General features: G+C 35.5%; 1 protein-coding gene across 3 annotated transcripts in view; it reads right to left on the reverse strand.

The window, feature by feature from the left end:
* Window positions 1-4390: 4390 nt before the first annotated feature.
* Window positions 4391-21313, reverse strand: part of USP33 (ubiquitin specific peptidase 33) — a gene marked incomplete at its 3' end in the record, with an annotated part of 49024 nt that continues 32101 nt past the window's right edge. For 2 of the 3 annotated variants that reach the window (XM_080622482.1, XM_080622481.1), the window contains exons 19-25: window positions 20393-20519; window positions 18207-18376; window positions 16621-16702; window positions 13854-13962; window positions 11847-11949; window positions 11028-11096; window positions 4391-8455 (exon numbers count right to left, since the gene is read on the reverse strand). In XM_080622482.1, coding sequence (XP_080478608.1) covers window positions 8298-8455; window positions 11028-11096; window positions 11847-11949; window positions 13854-13962; window positions 16621-16702; window positions 18207-18376; window positions 20393-20519 — 818 coding nt within the window. Of the gene's footprint in view, window positions 8456-11027; window positions 11097-11846; window positions 11950-13841; window positions 13963-16620; window positions 16703-18206; window positions 18377-20392; window positions 20520-21313 lie in introns of those variants that run through there. The other variant, XM_080622483.1, reaches the window with a different exon arrangement.

Consider the following 21313-nt stretch of genomic DNA (forward strand, 5'->3'; position numbering starts at 1 on the left):
TACTGAAAAACCGAAGTCCATATTACTAGCTACCTTACTGGAGTGTTCACATCAGCACTAACTTTAAGAGTTAGTTAGCTTTCTCTAGGAGTTTTACCCCTTAGAGATGTTATGAACACCTATCCAATCACTTTTATCTTTCCTATCACCTTTAGAAACTTCCCTTTGTTACTTGTATGGTGCACTCCAAGGTATTAGCGGTTCTCCATTAATACTCTGAACTGTGTACAACCTACACAAAGATGTCAGGTCATGGAATATCCTTGTTACGGTTTTGACCACCTTGCACATTCCTTCAGGTCCTAGACCACAATAAAGGGCTCTATTGTGACTCAGACTGAACAGCATGTCGTATGTGCAATGTAAACCAGAAAAACACAAATAGAAGTTAAAAAAAGAAAAAGAACCTGGCTCATTTCTGCGGGGCCTTTAGGCACATTTATTTTTCTCAATAGGAAAGTTGTTTAAAGGCAAGCCTAGGTAGTGATTAGGGCTGTCTCACACAGGATGTGAAAGATGTAATTTTTATTTAAACCCAACTGCCATCACACAGGAGCAGGCACCCGCATCACTGACCATTTAAGAAGGAAAGATCCCTGCTCAGGGCTCAAAGTCAGAGCAGCGGGTTGGCACGTTTCAGATTTGAGTGAAGAGTGCCATCAGAAGACATAACATCTTCTGGAGGAGGCACGCAGAACAGAAACCCAGACAGTACCTTTATCTTTTTCTAGCTACACAAAGAGACCAGGAAGACTAGCCTCTGCACTTGAATGGGCAAAGTAAAGGTCACACATGAAGTTGAGATTGCTACTGATTTAGTTTAAGAGATAGCCTATCTCTACTACCCTGCTTGGTTGGAAAACAATTGTACTACAAACAAATAAGGTAAGAGAGAAAACATTTCCCTTACTAAAAATTATTCAGAGAATGGGACACCACAGTTCATAGCTAAATAAATGTCTAATTTCTTGCCTTTTTTTAACAGTTAAATTGTGAAGTCAGCCTAAATATAAGCCCCTCAGTACTAGACTAGAAATTTAAATGAAAATATTGTTCAACTGAATTAATAGATGCCAATCACTTAGCATTTTGGCATGTATGAATGCATTTCTTGTGTAAAAGCAGAAAAATCTCAAAGTAATCTTACTTCTGGTGCTAAAGAGAAGATCTATGCATTGGTGGAAACAAACGTGCATTCACAGCATGAGCAAGTGCTGCATCTCTGTTCATTTGGGTTTGGCATTTTAACAGACACCCGGGGGGAAAGGGGGGGAAGCAATGTATCACCATGGTTACCAGGACATCTTGTTTTAGCATGTACATTAAAAAACACACGGGACAGAACAAAATCAGTTGCCTAGAAAAATATTCATTTCTGGGCAAAACTACTCATGAACAACCAAAATTAAAAGGTCTTGGCATTGTCCTGTGAGATAAGAGACAAAAATTGCTATTTTTGACAGCTGACAATTTATTTTGAACTGAGCCTTTTTTTTTCTTACTCTCCTTTGTCCTCTTTATTTTTCTCAACAAAGTACTTCAAGATTTACATTCTCATGCAGTAAGTTACTCCAAAACGGGATCTTACTAAAGTTCTTAATGTATAAATAAGTTCTTTGTGAGTTCCAGGTAGGAAAGGAGAAACATATCTGCAAATGAAACGCGCTCAACTTCATTTATATTATGAAAACACTTTGTGCATGGTGACTGCTTTATTTTTACACCTCTCATGCTGCTGAAGAAATGACTAGTAAAAAAAATTAAGTGTTTTGAGATTCACTAGCATTGTATAAAACCAGCATAAATAACCAGTGTATTCCTGTTACTCCAACTTTACTTTTTTACTGACAGTTCATTTCATAATGGTATAAAACCAGTAAGCCAAGTGCCAACTGTATTTCCTTATGTCCACTCATTTCAATGAGTATTTTATACCCTTTCAGCTAATCAACTCAATCTTGAACAAGTCAGAAAATTAGATTTCTTCTTATTCATCTTATAAACATCCTATTTGAGTGATCAAGTTTCTATTACATTTTCTAAAGTCCGTGCATATACCCATCTATGACTTTTAAAAAGAAACTTGTCATCAAGTTACTTGGCATGTACTATGACTAACAATCCATAAAACCTATCAGAAACATCAAGCGATACATTTCTCACAAATAGACCTTTTTCTAGCTGGATGTCTCAGCTGACAAACATTTAAAGAAGTTTTGTGGCATAGTAAATAATATCAGGTCTCTATGGAAAACAGGACTCTGCTATTGTAAGCAAACATCTATAATACTAAATGGATTATAAACAGATGACTTTAACTTACTGTGTGCCAGTATTCACACTTTTTTTATATGGAGAAGCAGCTTTGTCACCTTGTTGAATGGCTGAAAGCTAGGCTGAAGCTATTCTTAAGACAAGTGACATGTTTTAAACATATATATATATCTTACAGAATATATTCATGAAAACAAGTTGTACTTTTCACTGTTAGTGACACTTTTTACTGAACAAGGCTATTTTCTACTTTGCTAATATTTTGAAGGGTAATACAAACCAAGTTTGTTTTCTACCAGATAATTTCTGTGAAATAACACTGAAAGTGATTTGTCTTTCTTTGTGACACTTCAGAAATCTAGAACTCTTATTTTGCTTCCTGCTACTAATTGTCAGCTCTGGATGGCTTAAGTATAGAGGGAAGCCAGAAAAGCCATCTGTTTGGAAGAATGAAAAAGCTAGTTGTTTTACTCATTTCCTGGGCAAAATGAAGAGCTGAAAGGTTTTCAGTGAGAAAACTGCTTAGACTGCACTAAGCCAGATGTATATACAGAATTCAAAAGGAAAAAATGGAACAGAATTTTCTTAGTTCAGTATAAAATAGCTGTATGGCAAATATGAAGAGACCTTTAAGCAGATAATCTGTAAGTTTCCCTGCAAATTTTCCACATCTCAGGTTTGCTTTTCTAAATGAACTTAAATGATAACAGGGTAACCTCTCAATCAAAAAAGCCCCAAAAGTTAGCAGTATCATTATAAATAAATGCCTACAATAATAACTTGAAAAAAACCCTCATTGTCTTTAGCCATTTTAAGAAAACCTAGGGTATCTTGTGTTAGAAAAAAACAATCACGATATAAGTTTTGAATCTGACAAGCAGGATTCTTATAAAATGCATTAGCATAGCACATCAGATTACACCAGATTCATAAGATGGCATGCTTAACTTTTGCTCCACAAATGAAAATTGCTTCATCCACATTATTTATTTCATAGCCAAACATACGTCTAGCATTTTCTGCTGGTATCCCACTGTCAGCGGTACATACTGCTAACTCAACACATACTTACATGAAATGACCATGCTCTAAGGCTCTCTTTACCAAAATATGAGACTATACAAATTTACAAAAGGCTCTAAATATAAATTCTTCCAGATGTCACTGAGTGTTGTACTCTGTTCTAAAAGTACATTATCATCTAGTTATGTAGTAAGGAGCTACTTGTATAGCTTGGTCAGAAGTTAACTCTTATCAATATAGCTGTTTTGATAGAACAGTAAGTATTCCCACATGACTATGATTCCCAAGCAAAGCTAAGCAGACTAGAACTTTCACATCAAATGTGATATCATCAGTGAGAAGAAACAGGTTAATTAAATAAAAACCCCTAAATAAATTTGCTTTCAGGTAGTAGGTTTGCAAGTCATGGTACCGTATCTCGACAGAGCAGTAAAATTCAAATGCAAGAGCTCTTTCCCACTGCCAGGGATGTGTAGCAACAACGGGTGTGGCTGTCCTCCCTTGAATTCAGATTTGGCAGATCTGTGGTGCCTCACCACAGACAGCTTACCCTACAGCAGTTTTTGTCAAATAGATAGTAGAGGATACCTTAAAACATGGTTTTAAGGATTCAGGCAGCTCAGGAGCTGAAGATGACAATGTCATTCAAACAACATATGCAGAGTTATGAAAATGGTTCTGAGTTTGTCTGATTATTAATAAAATTAGTTTTTTCATCTTCTCTTGATACAGCTTTTTAACAGTGCATGAAGTTTCTAGCTTTCACACCATTACTAATGGGAAGGCTGACACCCATTACAGCACTTAGCTATTATTTATCTATCTGAAAACAAACCCCAAACTTTATCGGATACATCTACTTAAGATCACTATTCCAACACAGAGCCAAAGTAATTACTGTAGTGCCTCCAGCCACAGTTCAATTAAGAGATTAGAGATATGGATTATGTGCATTTCTTTCTATGTATATATAGATATCTATCCCTAGTCACAGAACTAATTGAAATTATACTTGCAGAAACAGCTTTCTGGACTACCTAAGTTAAACAATAAATTTGCAACACTGAATTGTCTTCACAACTTCCTTCATTTCTTAATGTTCCAGTCACAGGAAAGGAAGAGTCAGACTTAAACGAAAGGCCTTTAAAGTAGTAGCACTTTAACATAGGATAATTTTACAGCTAACAAGCAGATAATTTTATTTGCTTTATTAAGCAGGTGGACTACTCAGCTCTCACCACTAAACACCTTATTTTACTAATGAGGAATTCAATAGCTCTTCCACTGATCTTCTTCCCTCCAATTACACTGTTCAGCTACATCACAGAGTGTCTGAAGCCCTATCCTTGATGTTGGGGGCTCAGGTAAGCAATTAGCTATACTACTTGCAAAAACACGTCAAAAAGTTAGAGAAAATAAGGCTTTGAGCTCGAAAGTTCCCCATACCACCCAAACCCCCTCAGTTTTCTCCAGAAGAGAGAATTAAAAGTTACCAGACTGAACAGCAGACTTCTAACAGCTAAAATCGAGATTCCCAGGCCTAAAACAAGGACTCTACTAGATTTTTTCCTTCTGAAATGACAGCTTCCCTGGCACCCTAACACATCTCTGTGTTTCCTCAAGTGGAAACAAATGAACAAAGAATCCAAATAATCTGGTGAAAGGCTTATGGAAAAAAATAATTTCCATAGCCTCTTCCCGAGACGCATTCTGTCTCTGCTGCGAGTCAGACAGCTCTTCAAAGGCCTCTCCTTTACCTGTTCTCTGAATTGTTACCTTCCCTCCAGCATACAAAAGCCATCCATCCAGAATTCTCCCACACTGTCTTAATTTAAAAGGCTAGTTCTATTTCTGTGGCCTAAAAACCCTTGTAGAGCTCTCAAAGGACTAAAAGCAAGACAGCTGGCCCTTTGGAATAATCTGTCTTAAAAACAAACATCTATTTAGCTTCTGCAAACTCACGAGTTTTTTGTTGTTTTGTTGGGCTTTTTTAAAGCAAGACAACCGACTGTAGTATGAAACTGCCTTTTACCACTGTGACAGAGGCATTTCACAAACTGATCTATGTGCTTCACAGTTTGAGATTGTGCCTGACCATGGATTCCCAGACACCCAGTGGAAAAGATTGACAAAACTGCTAAAAGATTTCCAGATTTCTAATAGGCTGCATAAACCCAGCACAGGTCACCAATGCTAAAGCCGAGGCAAATATCCTTACTCCTCTAGGAAAAATTGTTCACTATTACCCAGCAATTATGTCCACACTGGCGGTGGTCTTGCACCTTCACTATTTTAAGCGAGAGAACAACTTTTGTTTTCAACACTGAGTCTTGTTACTCTCTCTCTCTGAAATAACCTCAACTTGTATTTATCATCATATAGCATCCAAAACTGGGAACTGTACAGAGGAAATTTCACAACCAACCCGGCACCAAGTAGAGCAGAATAATTACCTCCTGTGCCTCACATCTGATGCTTTTGTTACTATCACCCAGAACAGGTTTTGTTTTGGTTATCACTGGATTTTAACTCAGTCTGATCTGCTATAATATCCAGATTACTTAGCACAGAACTGCTTCATTCCCTTGACAAGCTGATGTCCCTAACATTCAATCCATTTTTCTCTGGCAAGTTTTACAGGAGCAGTCTGTTCCACCATCCAGATTATTAATGAAAACACATTCAATAAATCGGTAAACCTGATCACCATAGTGCTTTAACCAATAAAGTATTTCCCAAGTTTCCAATTAAGAACAGCATGTAAGAAAAATTCTTCATAAAGCATGCACATCTATTCACTGTTACTTAGATTTAATATGTTAGAGAACCTTAATAGCTTAAATGAGATAAAACCTCAGCAAAAAATCAAAACAAAAACACCCCAAACTAAGAAAATAAACTCAAACCCAACAAACCCCCCAATAAAAAAAACAAAAAAACAAAAAAACAAAACAAAACAAAACAAAAAAAAAAAAAACCAAAAAAAAAAAAAAAAACCAAAAAAAAAACCCACAAAAACCCAACAAAACCCACAACAAAAAAAACCCCAAACACCAAAGCAAAAATCCCCAAACAACACAGAGTTAAAAATAAGACCATACAAACCCAGGTTTAGTTTAGCCACCCTAATACCAAAAAAAGAACCAAAAAATTTGTTACAGTTGGAACAGCCTTCCACAGGCCAAGGTTGGCAAGTTACTACTGACTGTTGATAAGGTAAGTTACCTTCACCTTAGTCAGTAAGACAAGTCTGCAGTAGTAACTGCTAAGTTTACCTTACATACAGGGGTAATTTGGCATTAAATTTCAAGTGTCTTATCTACTAACATAAAATTGTCCAAATGCATTGTCAGACATTTACACCTATGTTTCATGCAAGGCTTCTCAGCTGCAATGCCCCGTGACCTCCCCTGGAATGTAAAGAACACTTGCATAAACATTCAGAAACTTAACTGGTTGGCCAAGAGTTACCCACAATAGTTTAAAATTGAAAAATGTCTTCCCTATGTTCCAGCCATATAATCATTGGCTTCATATTGCTGTCCACTTACCCCTCTTATTTGCACTGCTCTATTCTTAGCTCTAGTTCTTCTCAGGTAGACTGAGGAAAATACTGGGGTATACATTCAGACAGAACCAATTCCTCAGTACAGTGCACATTAGAGGACACTTTCTCTAGGACTTTTGTAGGTGGCTTTTTAACCAGAATGGTTTTAAGTGCTTTACAAAGTTCAAAACCAATTTGGTTTCCTACTAGATAGAAAATTATCCAGAAGAATGTTATGTCAGCATTTTCTTACTTTGGAGCTAGAACTGACATCACACATAAAGCAGCCAAGAAATAGTTATATGGGTGTGGGAGCAGCACCACAGCATTACTTCAACAGTTTCTGTATTGATGTAATAAATGAAAAACGTTTAAGAAAGCTTCCCCTCCTCCTCTTCCACAGTTTCATTTATTTTGTTTTTTTTCTTTTTTTATTGATCCAGCCTTGAATAATGCTGCTTATCTGGTAACAATATCAGGCAAAAACAAGAACAAGTGCCATTCCGCATTCCATTATGAATCATCCCGTTAAGTTTTGCAATATATACATTTTATCCAACTTCTGACATTATAGGACATCATGCCAAGGAAAAATTTTAACAATACAATAAAAGCCTTCAAATGGAAATGTTTATGAATGTAATTCAAGAGACCAGACAATTTAATTTCTGAAATTTATATCACTCATGTCCATAATCTTTTTACATTTCACACTTCATGCACTCAAACATTACCCTAGAGAACACTAAATCTTTTTGTCACATATACTATTAAAGATGCTAGCCAGGTTCATAGAGTTACAGAAGACTATAAGAAGATGTAAAATTTAGTAGGTAATAAGTTATGACATCAGCTGACTAAAACAATATTCAATCTACACTAATGTTTGATCCATTCAAATACAGTAAGTATTTGGATATTATATACTACTTATTTCATATACTTAACAGTGCAAAATAAGTAAGATTCTTTTTTCCTGAGCATTTAGGAGATTAACATCCTTTTTCTTTATCATTGGTTGCAATCAATTTAAAATACACTTCCCATACACTTAGGTTTGTCAAGACTGTCCAATTAAGACAGGCAAAAGTTTGTAGGTATCAGAAGCCAATCAGAAATGAAAAGGGTTATTGAACATCTCTAGGATTTGTCCCTGTTTTTCGAGTCTGGGATATTACAGGACTTTGACTTATACCAAAAAGTTCTGAAATTACACTTTTTTTCCATTTACCAAACACTCCAAAATGTACAAACCACATGCCTTCCAAAACAGAGAAACAGCCTCTTATTTAAACAAATTGTAATACATATTTCAACTTACTATTCTGTAGTTAATGTAATGCCCAGTGAGCTGTGCCTCCAACAGATATAAGAGAATAAAACTTTTGGGAATGTATTTTGGGCATCTTGTAAGGAAACTGGATTCCTTACAAGTTGATCTTTTTCTCAGTAGCTACAGACCACGAGTTTCTAATTCAATCTTCTCCTCTGTTTGCAAGAGATCAGGTTCTACTGGAGGAACAAGTGGTCTGAGTATAATCTCTGGACCTCCACCATAGATTGACTGAAGGAAATTCCATGTTTCTTCAGATATTTGTCCAGAATCTGCACCTGAAAACATTTGAAAAAATTTTGATTACTACTTAGAATAATTATCTCATGATTTCATTGAGGTCCATAATAGATGCAAAAAAAAAAAAAAAAAACAAAAAAAAAAAAACCAACACAAAAAACAAACACCAAAAAAACACAAAAAAACCCCACAAAACCAAAACAAACAAACAAAAAAACCCCACCACAAACAAAAAAACCCCCCAGATTCAAATTTAAAACCCTAAGCTGCATTTGTGCTTTATTTTGCACCAACTGCAAAAGCCAGTGACATATTTTGTGTTAATTTTGTACTTTGATTCTTACAACTACCTGCTCTAAATTATCCAGTATTTAACATAACCCAAGCATAAAGCACATGAAGGTTCTATGATAAATACTTGGTATTTATCAGTCAAGCTGGCAAGTGGTATTGGTACACAGGAAACAACACTTCATATTAATATAAGAACATGCACTCCCACCAATTACACAGTAAAGTACAATGACTCAAGCTTCTTGTTTTATCAAATAATATTGACGGTGAAGAATAAATGTGCAAGAACCACACTGAAATTACCAGAACCCCTGACAGAAACCACTACTAGGACATTACCAGCCATACTAATGGTCCTTGTATATGGCATTGATGGGTCAGTCTGATGTCTTTTCATTCACTGTTTAAAGTCATTGAACCATAGAATCATAGAATAGTTTGGTTTGGAAAGGTCCTTAAAGATCACCTAGTTCCAGCCCCTTGCCATGGGCAGGGACGCCTTCCAATAGACCAGGTAGCTCAAAGCCCTAATCTGTCCTTGAACACAGTCATGGATAGGCCATCCACAGCTTCTCTGGACAACCTGTGCCAGTGCCTCACCACCCTCACAGGGAAGAATTTCTTCCAAATATCTAATCTAAATCCACCTTCTTTCAGTTTAAAACCAAGTCTTTAAGTCTTTGCTCATGATTCCATTTCTCTGGCTGGAGGTCCCTCTCCTGTCTCAAGTCAGCATCCAACCATCATTTCTAATTTCCTGGAACATTTTATAGTGGCAAAAGGCAAAGGGGCATCAGCATATTACCCCTTTTGGTTTTCACACATGAATCCGGTCTGACAGTTACACAGCTGAAGTGATTTCTTCACACTAACCTAGTCAGAGAGGGCAAATTTCTATTCTAGCAGAATAAACCCCTTCTTCTTTAAGCAACAAATTAAAAACCTGCGCTGGAGCAAGTTTCCCCCCGGTATCTTTAATCAGATACAATTAATCTGTCTTGTTAAGGGTACAAAGAGCTGCACATTTGATTACCTACATGAACTCAGCTATGCAACACTTCATCTGAAAGTCATGATGCAAATCCTATATCAGTACTCATGACATTATGCCTCAGTTTTACTCATTTATGTTCAGGTTCTGAAAAAACAATTCCCATCTCTGCAGACACGGGAGTAGATTACCCACATTCCAGGTCTTCTAATCGTCAGGTTTAACTGAAATAATGCACTGGGACAGGACCACTGGATCACAGAAGTAATACTGTACACGATTCAGTGGCGCACCCACCTCATTTCTCATGACTTAAGAGACAAATTTTCCTCAGCCTATATACCTTAATTTCTACCCAAGTTCTAATTTGAACCAAGGTAACTGAAGGTAAGTCAACAACTGGCTAATGTGCTATCTATTATTAATTCTAAAATTATTTTTTTTAATATGTCAGTCATATATTTTACACCTTGTATTTGAGTTCTACATTAGCACTTAAATCATTAAAATGTACTGCAAAACTCATCAGTGCAAGAACCCTTTTAAATAAGCTCTTGACATTTTAGAATGGTGAGGTTTATGCAGGGCCTAGTGGCCTCCAGTGAACTGCCAATGGTAGGTCCACTGTATGCGGAGGCATTAAACTGGGGAAAAAAAAAATCCAGTTAAATAAATGTTAATCTTAATAAAGCAATTTTTTATTTTAACCTGAGCTACAATAAATTTAAATATTCACAGAAAGTCTACACCTTCATAAAGCAGGCCATATTAGAATTTCTCTGTACCTATGAATTTTAAATAAATGGTATTATGCATCTGACTGCAAAAAAAAAAAACAAATCTGTATCTTTGCATGCTAGGTAAGTTTTTCCAATATATAGTGGAAAACAACTTGCAGAAAAATGAGCAACAGCATCTTACTGAGGTTTATTTCCCACTGTGCGAGAAGTAGCTCTCAATTCAAATTATGTTAAGATTCAAATAACTACATACAGATATATGACAGTCTAAAAGCCAAGAATCTCACCATTTACATTAAGAGAGCCCAAATCAAACCAAGCTATACAAAGCCAAAGCATGCTTTCGCCATTCTGTAGTTACTCTGCACCTCCTTTTACATTCTCTTCTGCATTTGGATTAGTTTATTATAGATATTAATTATCTATTTAAAGAATAAGCTGATCCCCTAAAAATGAGTACAACATAGATTCACTAGGAATTGCCATTTTACAATAACAGTTAAAAAAAGAATTTATCATAAATTTTCCAAACTTCAGCAAATACATCACAAACAGCCCAGAGCTGCAGCAATGTTGGACACCTACCTTGTTTTAGGACAGCATTTCCACATTTTGTTACTGCAATCTTAGCATTATCAATAGGACCAGGAGGATCTAGTGTGACACAAAGATGATTAAAATTGGGAGAGCTGAAAACAAACGGGAGGTTGGAGGCTCCATTTTCAAATGGAAAGAGAAACAGCTTGTTTGTTTACTACTTGTTCTCATACTGCTTAACAGTATGTTCCAAGTTGTTAAAAGCAAATCAGAATTTTAATTAAGAGCAAGTTTCTCAAAGCATTCATTTTACTAAGTCTTAAGCAACGTAAAACACAAACTAATCCTAATTCTTACCCCTAGCAAAGTTTTCCTAGCACAGTCAGACAAGACTGTAGAACATTTTATCAGTGTTTCTATTTCAGAAGTTTAGAGGCACTTAAAGTAGGCTAAAAAGATGTTGTTATAGTAGTTACTCAATTATCTATGAGTTTAGCTTGCAAGCAAGGTCACAGCCAGAAGCTACAGTATTACCTATCAGTTTGCACACCAAAATCCACCCCTGCTTGTACTTAGATCCAATTTTCCTGCTGTGCTAACAGCCAAACCCCCGTAAACAAGCAACATTCCTTCCACAACTAGCTCGTTATCCGCTTTTATGTATTATTTGACTATATTCTGTAATTTGGTTCATGGATATATTTGTAACCTATACAACTATTGTCTTAAATGTTTAAGAGCTTTCACTGCCTTCTCTGTTCTTCCTACTGCCTTCTAGCAAAGCAAAACCAATTTATTTCAACAGTACCACTACATGACAACAAAAAATAAAGGATTACCCATACATTGAAATGGAGCACAACTTACCACTGTCTTTACCCTTTACAAATCCTTCCCATTCTCTGAACCAGTGCATACTGATGCAGTAAAATGTTGATGGAGATTCTTCTTCTTGGAATGCTCTATTAAGCTGAAAGGAGAAAGAATCTATGCTTTTCTGCCTTTCCCTCCTCTCCCCCTTTAAACTACTGAATTATTTTAACCACTGTAATTATTAACAGCATAATGTTACATTGCTACAGAACATTTTAAAGAACTACTGACCATCAGAACAGTAAATATCTAGTGAATTCCTGAGGTGAGATTTTGATGTAGTGGTAGCCTTTGTATTAGAAGATTATTTATTCTTTAATTAAGAGTTTGTTTATTTTTTTCTGAAAACATCAGTTTTTAAGTTAAGCACAAGTGCTTATCCCCATTAAATACTACTGGATAATTACAGTGGAGGCTGAACTTTGAAGTAACAGAAGAAAGCAGCCAACTTATTTCTTTTAAATTAAAACAGTGTTTGGAAAGATTTGCTCCATAATTTTATGGAAGGTTCTTTGTGTGATGACCTATATCTTCATCTATGCTTATTTTTTCCTTAATACATTGAACAGATGCCAGTATGATTTCAAGCAAGGCACAGTGAACTCACGCACTGGGATTTTCTTTGCTCCAGTTTAAAAAGCATGGGGGAACAAAAAAAAAAACAACAAAACAAACCAAGCCTAAAAATCACATCCTGGTTTTCTGAGTTTCTGTTGCACAACAATGTAAGTGAAATTATAAATTTCCAAAAAATACCTAAGTCTTAGTTGTATTTAACTAAATTTCATTCTACCATTGTAAAAAAAAAAAAAAAAGTTATATTTTTTTATAATTAAGATTTTAGGATTTTATTAAGAGCCTAAATTAAAAATGAATTCAATCCTAATTAAAAATTAAGATTTTTAACATTTTATTCTTTTTCAGAAACTACAGATCTTTTCACAAAGTTATTAAGAAACATGCAAAAAGTCATTTAAACCTTTAAAGCTACTATCTTTTAGCTCTGTAATAGCACAGCTATACTTCCCCCTTGAAGCCATGAACCTAAAGCATCAATACAACTTCTTAAGGTTTCAGATAAAGTTTTGCAATCTTAATAGAGGATAATAGGATTTTCTGTCTATAACAATACTTAACAGTGCACATATAATCATTGTTTATACTGAAAAGATGTTGATCACTAAAACACAGGAGGTTGACTCCATGTTGTTAATAATAATAATTACTATACAGTGGTAACCCAGTCTAGAGAAAAATCAATTACTAAGAAGCAGTTAAAACATGGAAAAGCTGACACAATCTCTGAAGTACAATTAAAGCACAGAGAGAACTAAAAGAACAGCTGCAGTTTTGTTTTCCTCCCTCTCAATAATTAAGGTAGCATAAATGGGACTCCAATCTCTCTGCATTCATTTTCACTGAAAACTTGAAAACAGAGTTTTGTTTCAGAATTACAAACCCCTTACTACTAGTTATTTTACCAGACTCATGAATATAAACTCTTAACTCATGGAAAATATACTAGCTGCTTGATATTAATTTTACAGTTGTATTATAACATGAAGGTATTTACTTCACACTGAATTATTTATGTTTGTTTATATATCTAATGATATTTTTGAAATTAGAACTAAAGATTATAATTAATGTTTTGCTGGCACAGCATTACTGCATTTAAACCTTATCAGATTGCACAGAACAGATCACTAGCAGTGTATAAAGAACAACTGATCATGTGGCTGCATTATTTCTATACTTTAAAAAAGCAATTTAAGAAACAGAATATTTTCTCTAAATACATTTCCATATAAAGTTATCTGGGATATGACAAGAACATTACTGTTGCCAACAGGAAAGAAGGGATTCTAAATAGGTATACAGATATTTAATGAAGTCCATTTGTTTCAGGAATCACCTATGCACTTCTCATAACCCCTTGGGTCAATTCATGAGTATCAGGTGATGTCAAAAAGCAGAATGAATAAGTGTTTACTTTTTTACCCGAATAAACATTTCCAATTCATTTTTCCTTCTTTTTTCAATTCTTTCAGACTCTATTTGGCAGGTGTGACAAACATACAGATGGTTAACAGCTGGTCCTCCTCCATATCTGCAGTAAATGTAAAAAGACATTAACCTTGCGCAAAATACTGGGTGAAAAGATCATGCATCTGTAGACAGAGCAAGTGTTTTCTTATATTATCTAACATAAGTCTGATCAATGCCAGTCACACTGCCATTTGATCCACAAATACTATAATTTATTTTCTTAGTAATATTTTGTACTCCATGTTAAGACATAGCCATCTTCCAAGTTCCAACTGCCTAAAGCCAGTAGAAACCATCTCAAACTACTGTATCACATACTTCAAAAGGTGTTACTATGGGAAGAACATGACAGTGAGCAAGTATTCTGTTATATATACACCCTGTGTGATTTTATTAAAGGCTTCCAAGAAACAACTTATGGAAATGTTTCAGCCAGTTTTATTTTAAGCATGTTCCTCCATTCCACTGCAGGCTCTTCATCAGTTTGCTGCCTCCCTTACACCAGCCTCTAAACCTACTTATTGTTTTGTTCTTAAAAGGTTTTTCTCCACGACCTTCCCATCCATATTTTCCTCGTGTGAAACAAGGAAAATGCATGGAAGTCTGTAGATACAGTGTTACTGAGAAACACAAGAGATAATATATATATGTACATATGTATGTGTGTGTGCGTGTGTGTGTGTAGATGCATCTATGATAATGGGCATCATTTACTAGCCTGGAAACTACAAGCCTGATGAAGAAAATATTCTTGAACGACTAGCAGCCTTAAGAGATGCATTTACTACAACAGAAAGGTCACACATTGAGATAAGGATATTCCAGGTTCTACTTCCTAGTTGAATCATTATTTTTGACAGACCTGGGGTCTCTTCCGGTTTTGTTTCACTTCCAAAACTTCCTATTTTGTTCCAAAAATCTTACTTTAAATGAGATAAAAGAGAGTGCTCTTAGGCATTTACATTTAAGCATCTCAACATTTATCATGTGGCTTTCTCAAGTGCAACATGAATTAAAGTTCAAAATACGAAAGTCTATGTCTTAAACAAGAGTGAAAAACAACTGTGGTTACTTTGTGAATAAATTGAAGAAAAATCTGCCATGGAAGGCATTACTTCCCCTCCCCTCTCCCCTTTTAGATTTGTATGTTTGTCAGTCCATAAAAATAATTTGGGATGCTATTTTCCCACCCTCATCCCCTAACAAACACAGAAATGTTATATTTTAACTGAAAATCAAAACATTATTTCAGTACAACAGCACTTGTACATACAAGTTTTTTGGTATATATTCAATCATCCCAACTTAAAGACATTTTATAAAATGGTCACCCAACACTTAAATTGCATCTCTGAATATGACACTTTGTCTTTGAACTGCAGTGATCATTTCATAGCTTTTTAGTTGAAATAGATCAAGTATGGATTATACTATATTATCCTAAAGCAACTTTGACCCCAAAGTATTTGGAAATCAATAGGCACATTGCCACATGATCAGCAAAATAAACATGTTTGGGACATCAATTGGCAATTGGCATTTTAGACAAGTATCTCCTTTTTCTTAATATTATCTCAACAAAAGACAGCTTCCATGATACTTGGCTTCCTCACCCTAAATTCTTACCTACTGCAACCATGATATTCTCTTGTAATTCCCAGATAACAGCAAGACAAAAAGCAAAACATGGGTGCTTCACAGCTACTCTGTGTTAAAGGGTGCATGTGCCAGTCAGGAAGCCAGACAGAACACACAGAATCATTTAGCAACATAGAAACATTTAGAAACAATTCATAACTCTTCTACCTAATAGGAACCTATCACCTCTGGGACCTTTCTATCAAATGATTGAAGTTGGACATCTTGTAAAAAAATTTCAGAAAGAAGGAAAAACAATTAGAAGTTTAAAACCATTTTTCTTCAGATTTAACAATTTTTTCTGCATACAGAAACAAATACTGCCTTTGTCAGCTGGAATTCAGCACATCTATGAAAGTAGAAATAGGCTGGAAATAGCATTGTTCTATTTTTCACTTGTGTCGATTGAAACTTCAAAAAAAAAACTCCAACCCTTCAGCTATATTGCCTAGGTGGCAGGAAATTAACAGCCAAAAATATTTAATGCAAGTGCAATAGAGTCCTTAAGGTCATCAGCAAAGCTCTTCTACAGCTTTTTTTTTTACTTTAAAAGGAGACACATCTTTTAAGCATCCCTCTTTTATAAGCAAGCACTTAAGCCTGACCTAGATTAAAAGCATTGAGTAGTTATAAGGAACACTTAGATATAAGTTATTTTGAAGCAGTACTGGCAGCTCAGGCTATGGATTCAAATCCAACATAAAAGAAAAAATGTCTCCAGCCAACAAGAGAACAGGAAGCTGATACAGAGAAGTCTTTCAAAATACCTCTTCAAAGTGTACTTTTGCTGACCTACTTTGTGTCATTCAGTACATACCATACTTTTTATTGGTTTAATGCTCAAGTATTATCACAGTAACACACTACTTTGTGTAGACTTTTAGCATAACTTTGCAAAAGCAAATTACATAAATTGGCTGCTTGCAATCCCTTCACTTAAAAAAAGTATTCTAGGCACAGAACTAATTTTTTTTCCTCTTTTCCTGATCCACTAATTCTGAAGTCTGATGTTGCTGCTTGACACATACTTCCATGCAGATCATACCACTGTTTTATTTTCCAGTTACAGTATAAACCTTACCTACTGTACAGATTATCCCATATATTTTGAGGTAGCATTACAACTAAGTCCTCTATGAAGTTCGCTTTATGTGGAGGAACACCTGCAGAAGCAACAACAAACAAAACAAAACAAACAAAAAAACCATAAAGAGATGAAAAAATAAAAGAAAAAAAAAAAAAGACTTGCAGATTTTATTCAGGACATGGAGGGAGAAGACTATGTTAGAGGTTAGAGGAATTAAAAATACAACCTTTCAATGAATTCAGAGAAATCATGTGAAGCATGTTTTATCGCAGTATAATCTATTACTGTATTTAAAGACACCACTCTAATTTTAGTCTTTCATGAGGCTGAGAAGTTTATAAAAAGCAGAAGCAAACTACATGAAAGATTAAAGGGTTAGAGGCCTTTTTAGATACCAATTGCAAAATGCTTCTTAAGGTATACAATTAAAATGCTAACAAGAGATTAAATATTTTGTTTACACCTGTAAACACATTAGCAAATGGTCTATTCAAAATTCACTTATTTGCTGTAGACCTTTTTGAATTACTCCAAACAACACTAATGCTTGTAAGTAGGGAAATTCTGCGGAAGGCAGAGGGGCTTGCACAATCAGATACATTGAGCTGAAGCACACAGTAAGCAGGAATGTTTTGAAAAAGGGAAAAAAATCTAGTCTTTTGGGCACTTGTACAACAAAAGTCATCCACTGTAACCCTGTAAAAGAAAAGCCACAGCCATAAGGACTCACATGTACACCCCTCTGCACATTTTATGTAAGAATATTGCACCCAGTAACAAAGTTTTTTTCAGCAATAGCAGCAGCACCTCTAACTGCTGATCTAACATGGCTGTATTTTTTATTAGAAAATAGGTGTAAGAACACCACAGTAATGATTTTTTAGAACGTTAGCACTCAAATATGTATAGCTCCCCAATGTTTTGCTTAATGCAATTCTCTGATTTTTATTAACATTTAGCACAAAGTAAAATTTTTATGCTCCCACACTGAATATACAGAAATACTACTCTTATTTTCACACTGCTATGCACTGGCTACTCTGCATCATACCAATTTCCTGTTCCATAGCTTTCAAACTTTCTTGTTGCTTCTAGTGTGTAGCTGCAAACAACATTTAGATTGGCAGAATGAAGTATTTGGATGAGGCCTTGGGTGACATGGTTTAGTGTGGGGTGTCCCTGCACATGGCAGGGGGGTTGGAACTAGATGATCTCAAGGTCCTTTCCAACCCTAACTATTCTATGATTCTATGATAAAGTGACATGATTTTTGAAAATTGAATATACATGTTTAGGAAGCAAGTAGATAAATCAAACTGTTCCTCTTTAAGAATCAAGAAAGCTTATAAACAAAATCAAATTTGCAGGGAAAAGAGGAAAAAAAAAATAGATCTTCACATGGTATAATTTTCAACTAGTCAGCTACTAAAATGACAGAAATCATTGACTTAGAAGTTACAGTTTTAATTTACCTAGGAAGTTACAGAAGTTATAATTTACTACACTCAAATTCCTTTGATTAAAACAAGTGCACATCCCTGCACAGCTATAAGTCACATGACACTCAGTTACAGTCTCACCTCCGTGCATACAGAGAAAGTCATTATTTGAAATTGGTCCTGGCTCTGCAAAAGTCTTGAATTTATTTAACCACTGTCGGGAAACATAGAACTGCAGAAGACTTGGTTCCATCATGTTCAGTAGGCTTGATATTCTCCGTCTCTCTCTCTGTGCTTCTTCACTGCTCTTTCTATTACCAGAATAGAAATCATTAAGCAAATATATATCCTTGTGTACAATATAGATAATTTATTTTGTGAAAACTGTACTTTCAAGTAAATTACCTGGGCCATGGCTACATGTCAAAGTTTGGTAGCATGAAGCAGTTGACTTAGCCAGTCAAATAACTTGCACCTTTTATGTACAGCCTGAGCCACCATCTAAGTGTGTGGTAGGAACCTGGACTGTCACATTAGGGAGGAGTGTATCACAAGAGTCGAACAGTTAGTACAGAGTAGGAAGGGCAGCAAAGCCTACTTGCTCTGTTAAACCTGTGCTTGTCCTTGGCACATGTTATGCTTGCAAGGAAACTTTTGCCTGCTTAGATCAACAACAAAGACCCCTGGCAGTTCCCATGTAACCTAGCAGCCTGAGAAAGCAAATAGTTTGACTGCAACAGACAGCTGGCTATACTGCAGAGGTGATTACTACCACAGAAGGAGGAGATAAGGCTCTGCCCACCTCCTGTTTCCTCTGTATTTTTTGAGATAAAAGCTTTGCAAGCAGGTCCTTGGGCAGATGTTCCTTACTTACTTTCAGAAGTCAGGTTGAACAATAACTAGACTGGGTAATTCCCCTACTTTTCCTGTATCCCCCTATTTTTCTCATTGAGGCTGTTGCTGTTGTCCAACTGGAAGTATCTCTGCTCTCTTGTTTTTAGATTGAATAATCTCTCTTCTCCAAAAGCAGGTTTGAACAATTCGTTCCCTGTCCATGGCAGCGGGATTGGAACTATATGATCTTAAGGTCCTTCCCAACCCTAACTATTCTATGATTCTATCCTCCAGAACCCCGACCCACAACTTGACTCAGCATCACACAAAAGCTGTACCACATCAGTTAACTTATGGTGTCAATGTTATCTCAAATACTTGACAGAAAAGCTTCAGGTAGACCTAACAGCCATAGCAACAGGACTATTTATAGTATAGCAAAACAAGACTAAAAAAGTAGGAAAAAAAAAATTGCCATAAATCCAACTAAAATACATTACCCATTTAAGTGCAGAATAAAATTCTGTAACAAAAGCCTTTCCAGCTGTTAATTTAAGAATTCATACATATCTCCAATAAGTGTTCTAAAAACATTCTGAAAGAACATCTATTTTGTGTGTGTGGCAGTATTTTGTGGGTATATTCTTTTTAAAAAACCCAAATTTTATGAATGCTGTTCTTTTATTATTTAAATGTTTGCCCACAATCAGCTACAGTGTTTTTGGTAATACAGCATGACTTCCACATTCCTTTCAAAAGACCTACTGACCCAGACTCACAGGCTTAGGTCAGACAGTGGCAGGTACAAGTGTTCCTAATGAAAGTTAAACCAGAACATATCTCATTTCTTGTGCAAGTCTGACACAATCTGTTTTGCAGGTAACTTTTAGTGGAAATTTGATCTTAGTACAAGATCCTTAGAATCTGAAAACTGAGTTGTTTTTTATTATTTCAAGTACAAAAATTCCTTAGACTGAAGATGATAATAACATGACTTCTCGCCTTTCATTTCAACTTTCAGGAAAGTCCAGCCTCTAAATTCCCTGAAATTAAATTACAACACAGTAAAACGTCTGTTGTTCTACATCCTATCTGCTAAAGACTTTCCACTCTTCCCTTTAGAGCTCTAACAGTTAAGAGTCTGTGTGCAAAACCTCCCATTGTGCAGCATTCCTTTCCTCTGATTAAAAAGGAGGTAATTAGTGGCTAATTCTAACAGTTGTTTAAAGTTCTCTTTCTAGTCATCTTACTACACTTTATTTATGCAGATTTAATTTTCATTTCAAGTTCCATACATGTTTTAGCAGTGACAGAGCAAGTGTTAAGAACTTAACTGAAGGATTCAGTCTTTCTCCAGCATAGGTTGTTCTGGTTGTTCAGACTCTTCCACTGTAATTCTTTTGTGGCAGCCAATTTCTGAAAGCTGCCCAACTGCTTTAAAGTTATTTACATACCTGACTTACATAAGCATGATTGTACTTTCAGTTACTTACCTGTAGAAGAGGACATAAGCTTCTGCATTTTGCACTGTGGATTCTGATACTTCTGTGACACTCTGGTCATCAAATTCATACCACAAATTATTTAAATTGTTGCGACAATAAGCTATATAATGTCCACCTGGAGCGTAAGAAGCAAGATTTATTAAAGTGTCCAGAGCTGTCCATTTTACTGTGCAACACATGAAAAGGAAGTAAGTCCAAAAAACACCAAGTCTTAAATGGGAGAAACATCAAATCATTAGCAGACATGATCTGGATATTAACTTCTCCCAAACTCTGGATAACTTCCCACTTCCCCTCCTGAATTTCCATCAGCTAGTGGCAAACTGAACACCATTTTCAGCATATTCTTAAACTTTTCCAGCAGCTTGATGTTTAATGCACTCCTGAACCATGAAACTCGAATCAGAGTAAGAGTGACTGAACAATTTACCCTAATCAGTTTCCACAATGAACTCTTTTCAAATATTTTTAATGGAAATTAGCATAGATAATATCAAGACCATACTTAACTGTGTTCTTAAGACTATCCATAATATAGTTTAAATTATTACTATTTCTAAAATACATATTCAACTGCCAACAAGTAAATAATCAGATGTCTACTAAAGTGATTATGAAAAGCATCATCTAGCAAGCACTGAACAGAAAATGAAAAAGCATCCAGAAAAGTGGAAACAACTTCATCTGAACAATGGACACCTCAAGTTTGGACAGTATGAGAGGGTGGGTAATCTCTATAAAATTCTATGAAGTTTCTGACTTCAAACTTATCTTTGTCCTATTTTCCAAATCTTCTAAACACTGAAAGCATCTAGGCAGAAACAAGCCTGACATAAAGCAGCAAGATGTTTCTTTAGCTACTCATCACTAGCCATAAATAGCAGATACTGCCTGGTTTGGGGTTAATTG

Source organism: Psittacula echo (assembly GCF_963264785.1).
Source record: "Psittacula echo genome assembly, chromosome: 7".
Taxonomy (NCBI): Eukaryota; Metazoa; Chordata; class Aves; order Psittaciformes; family Psittacidae; genus Psittacula; species Psittacula echo.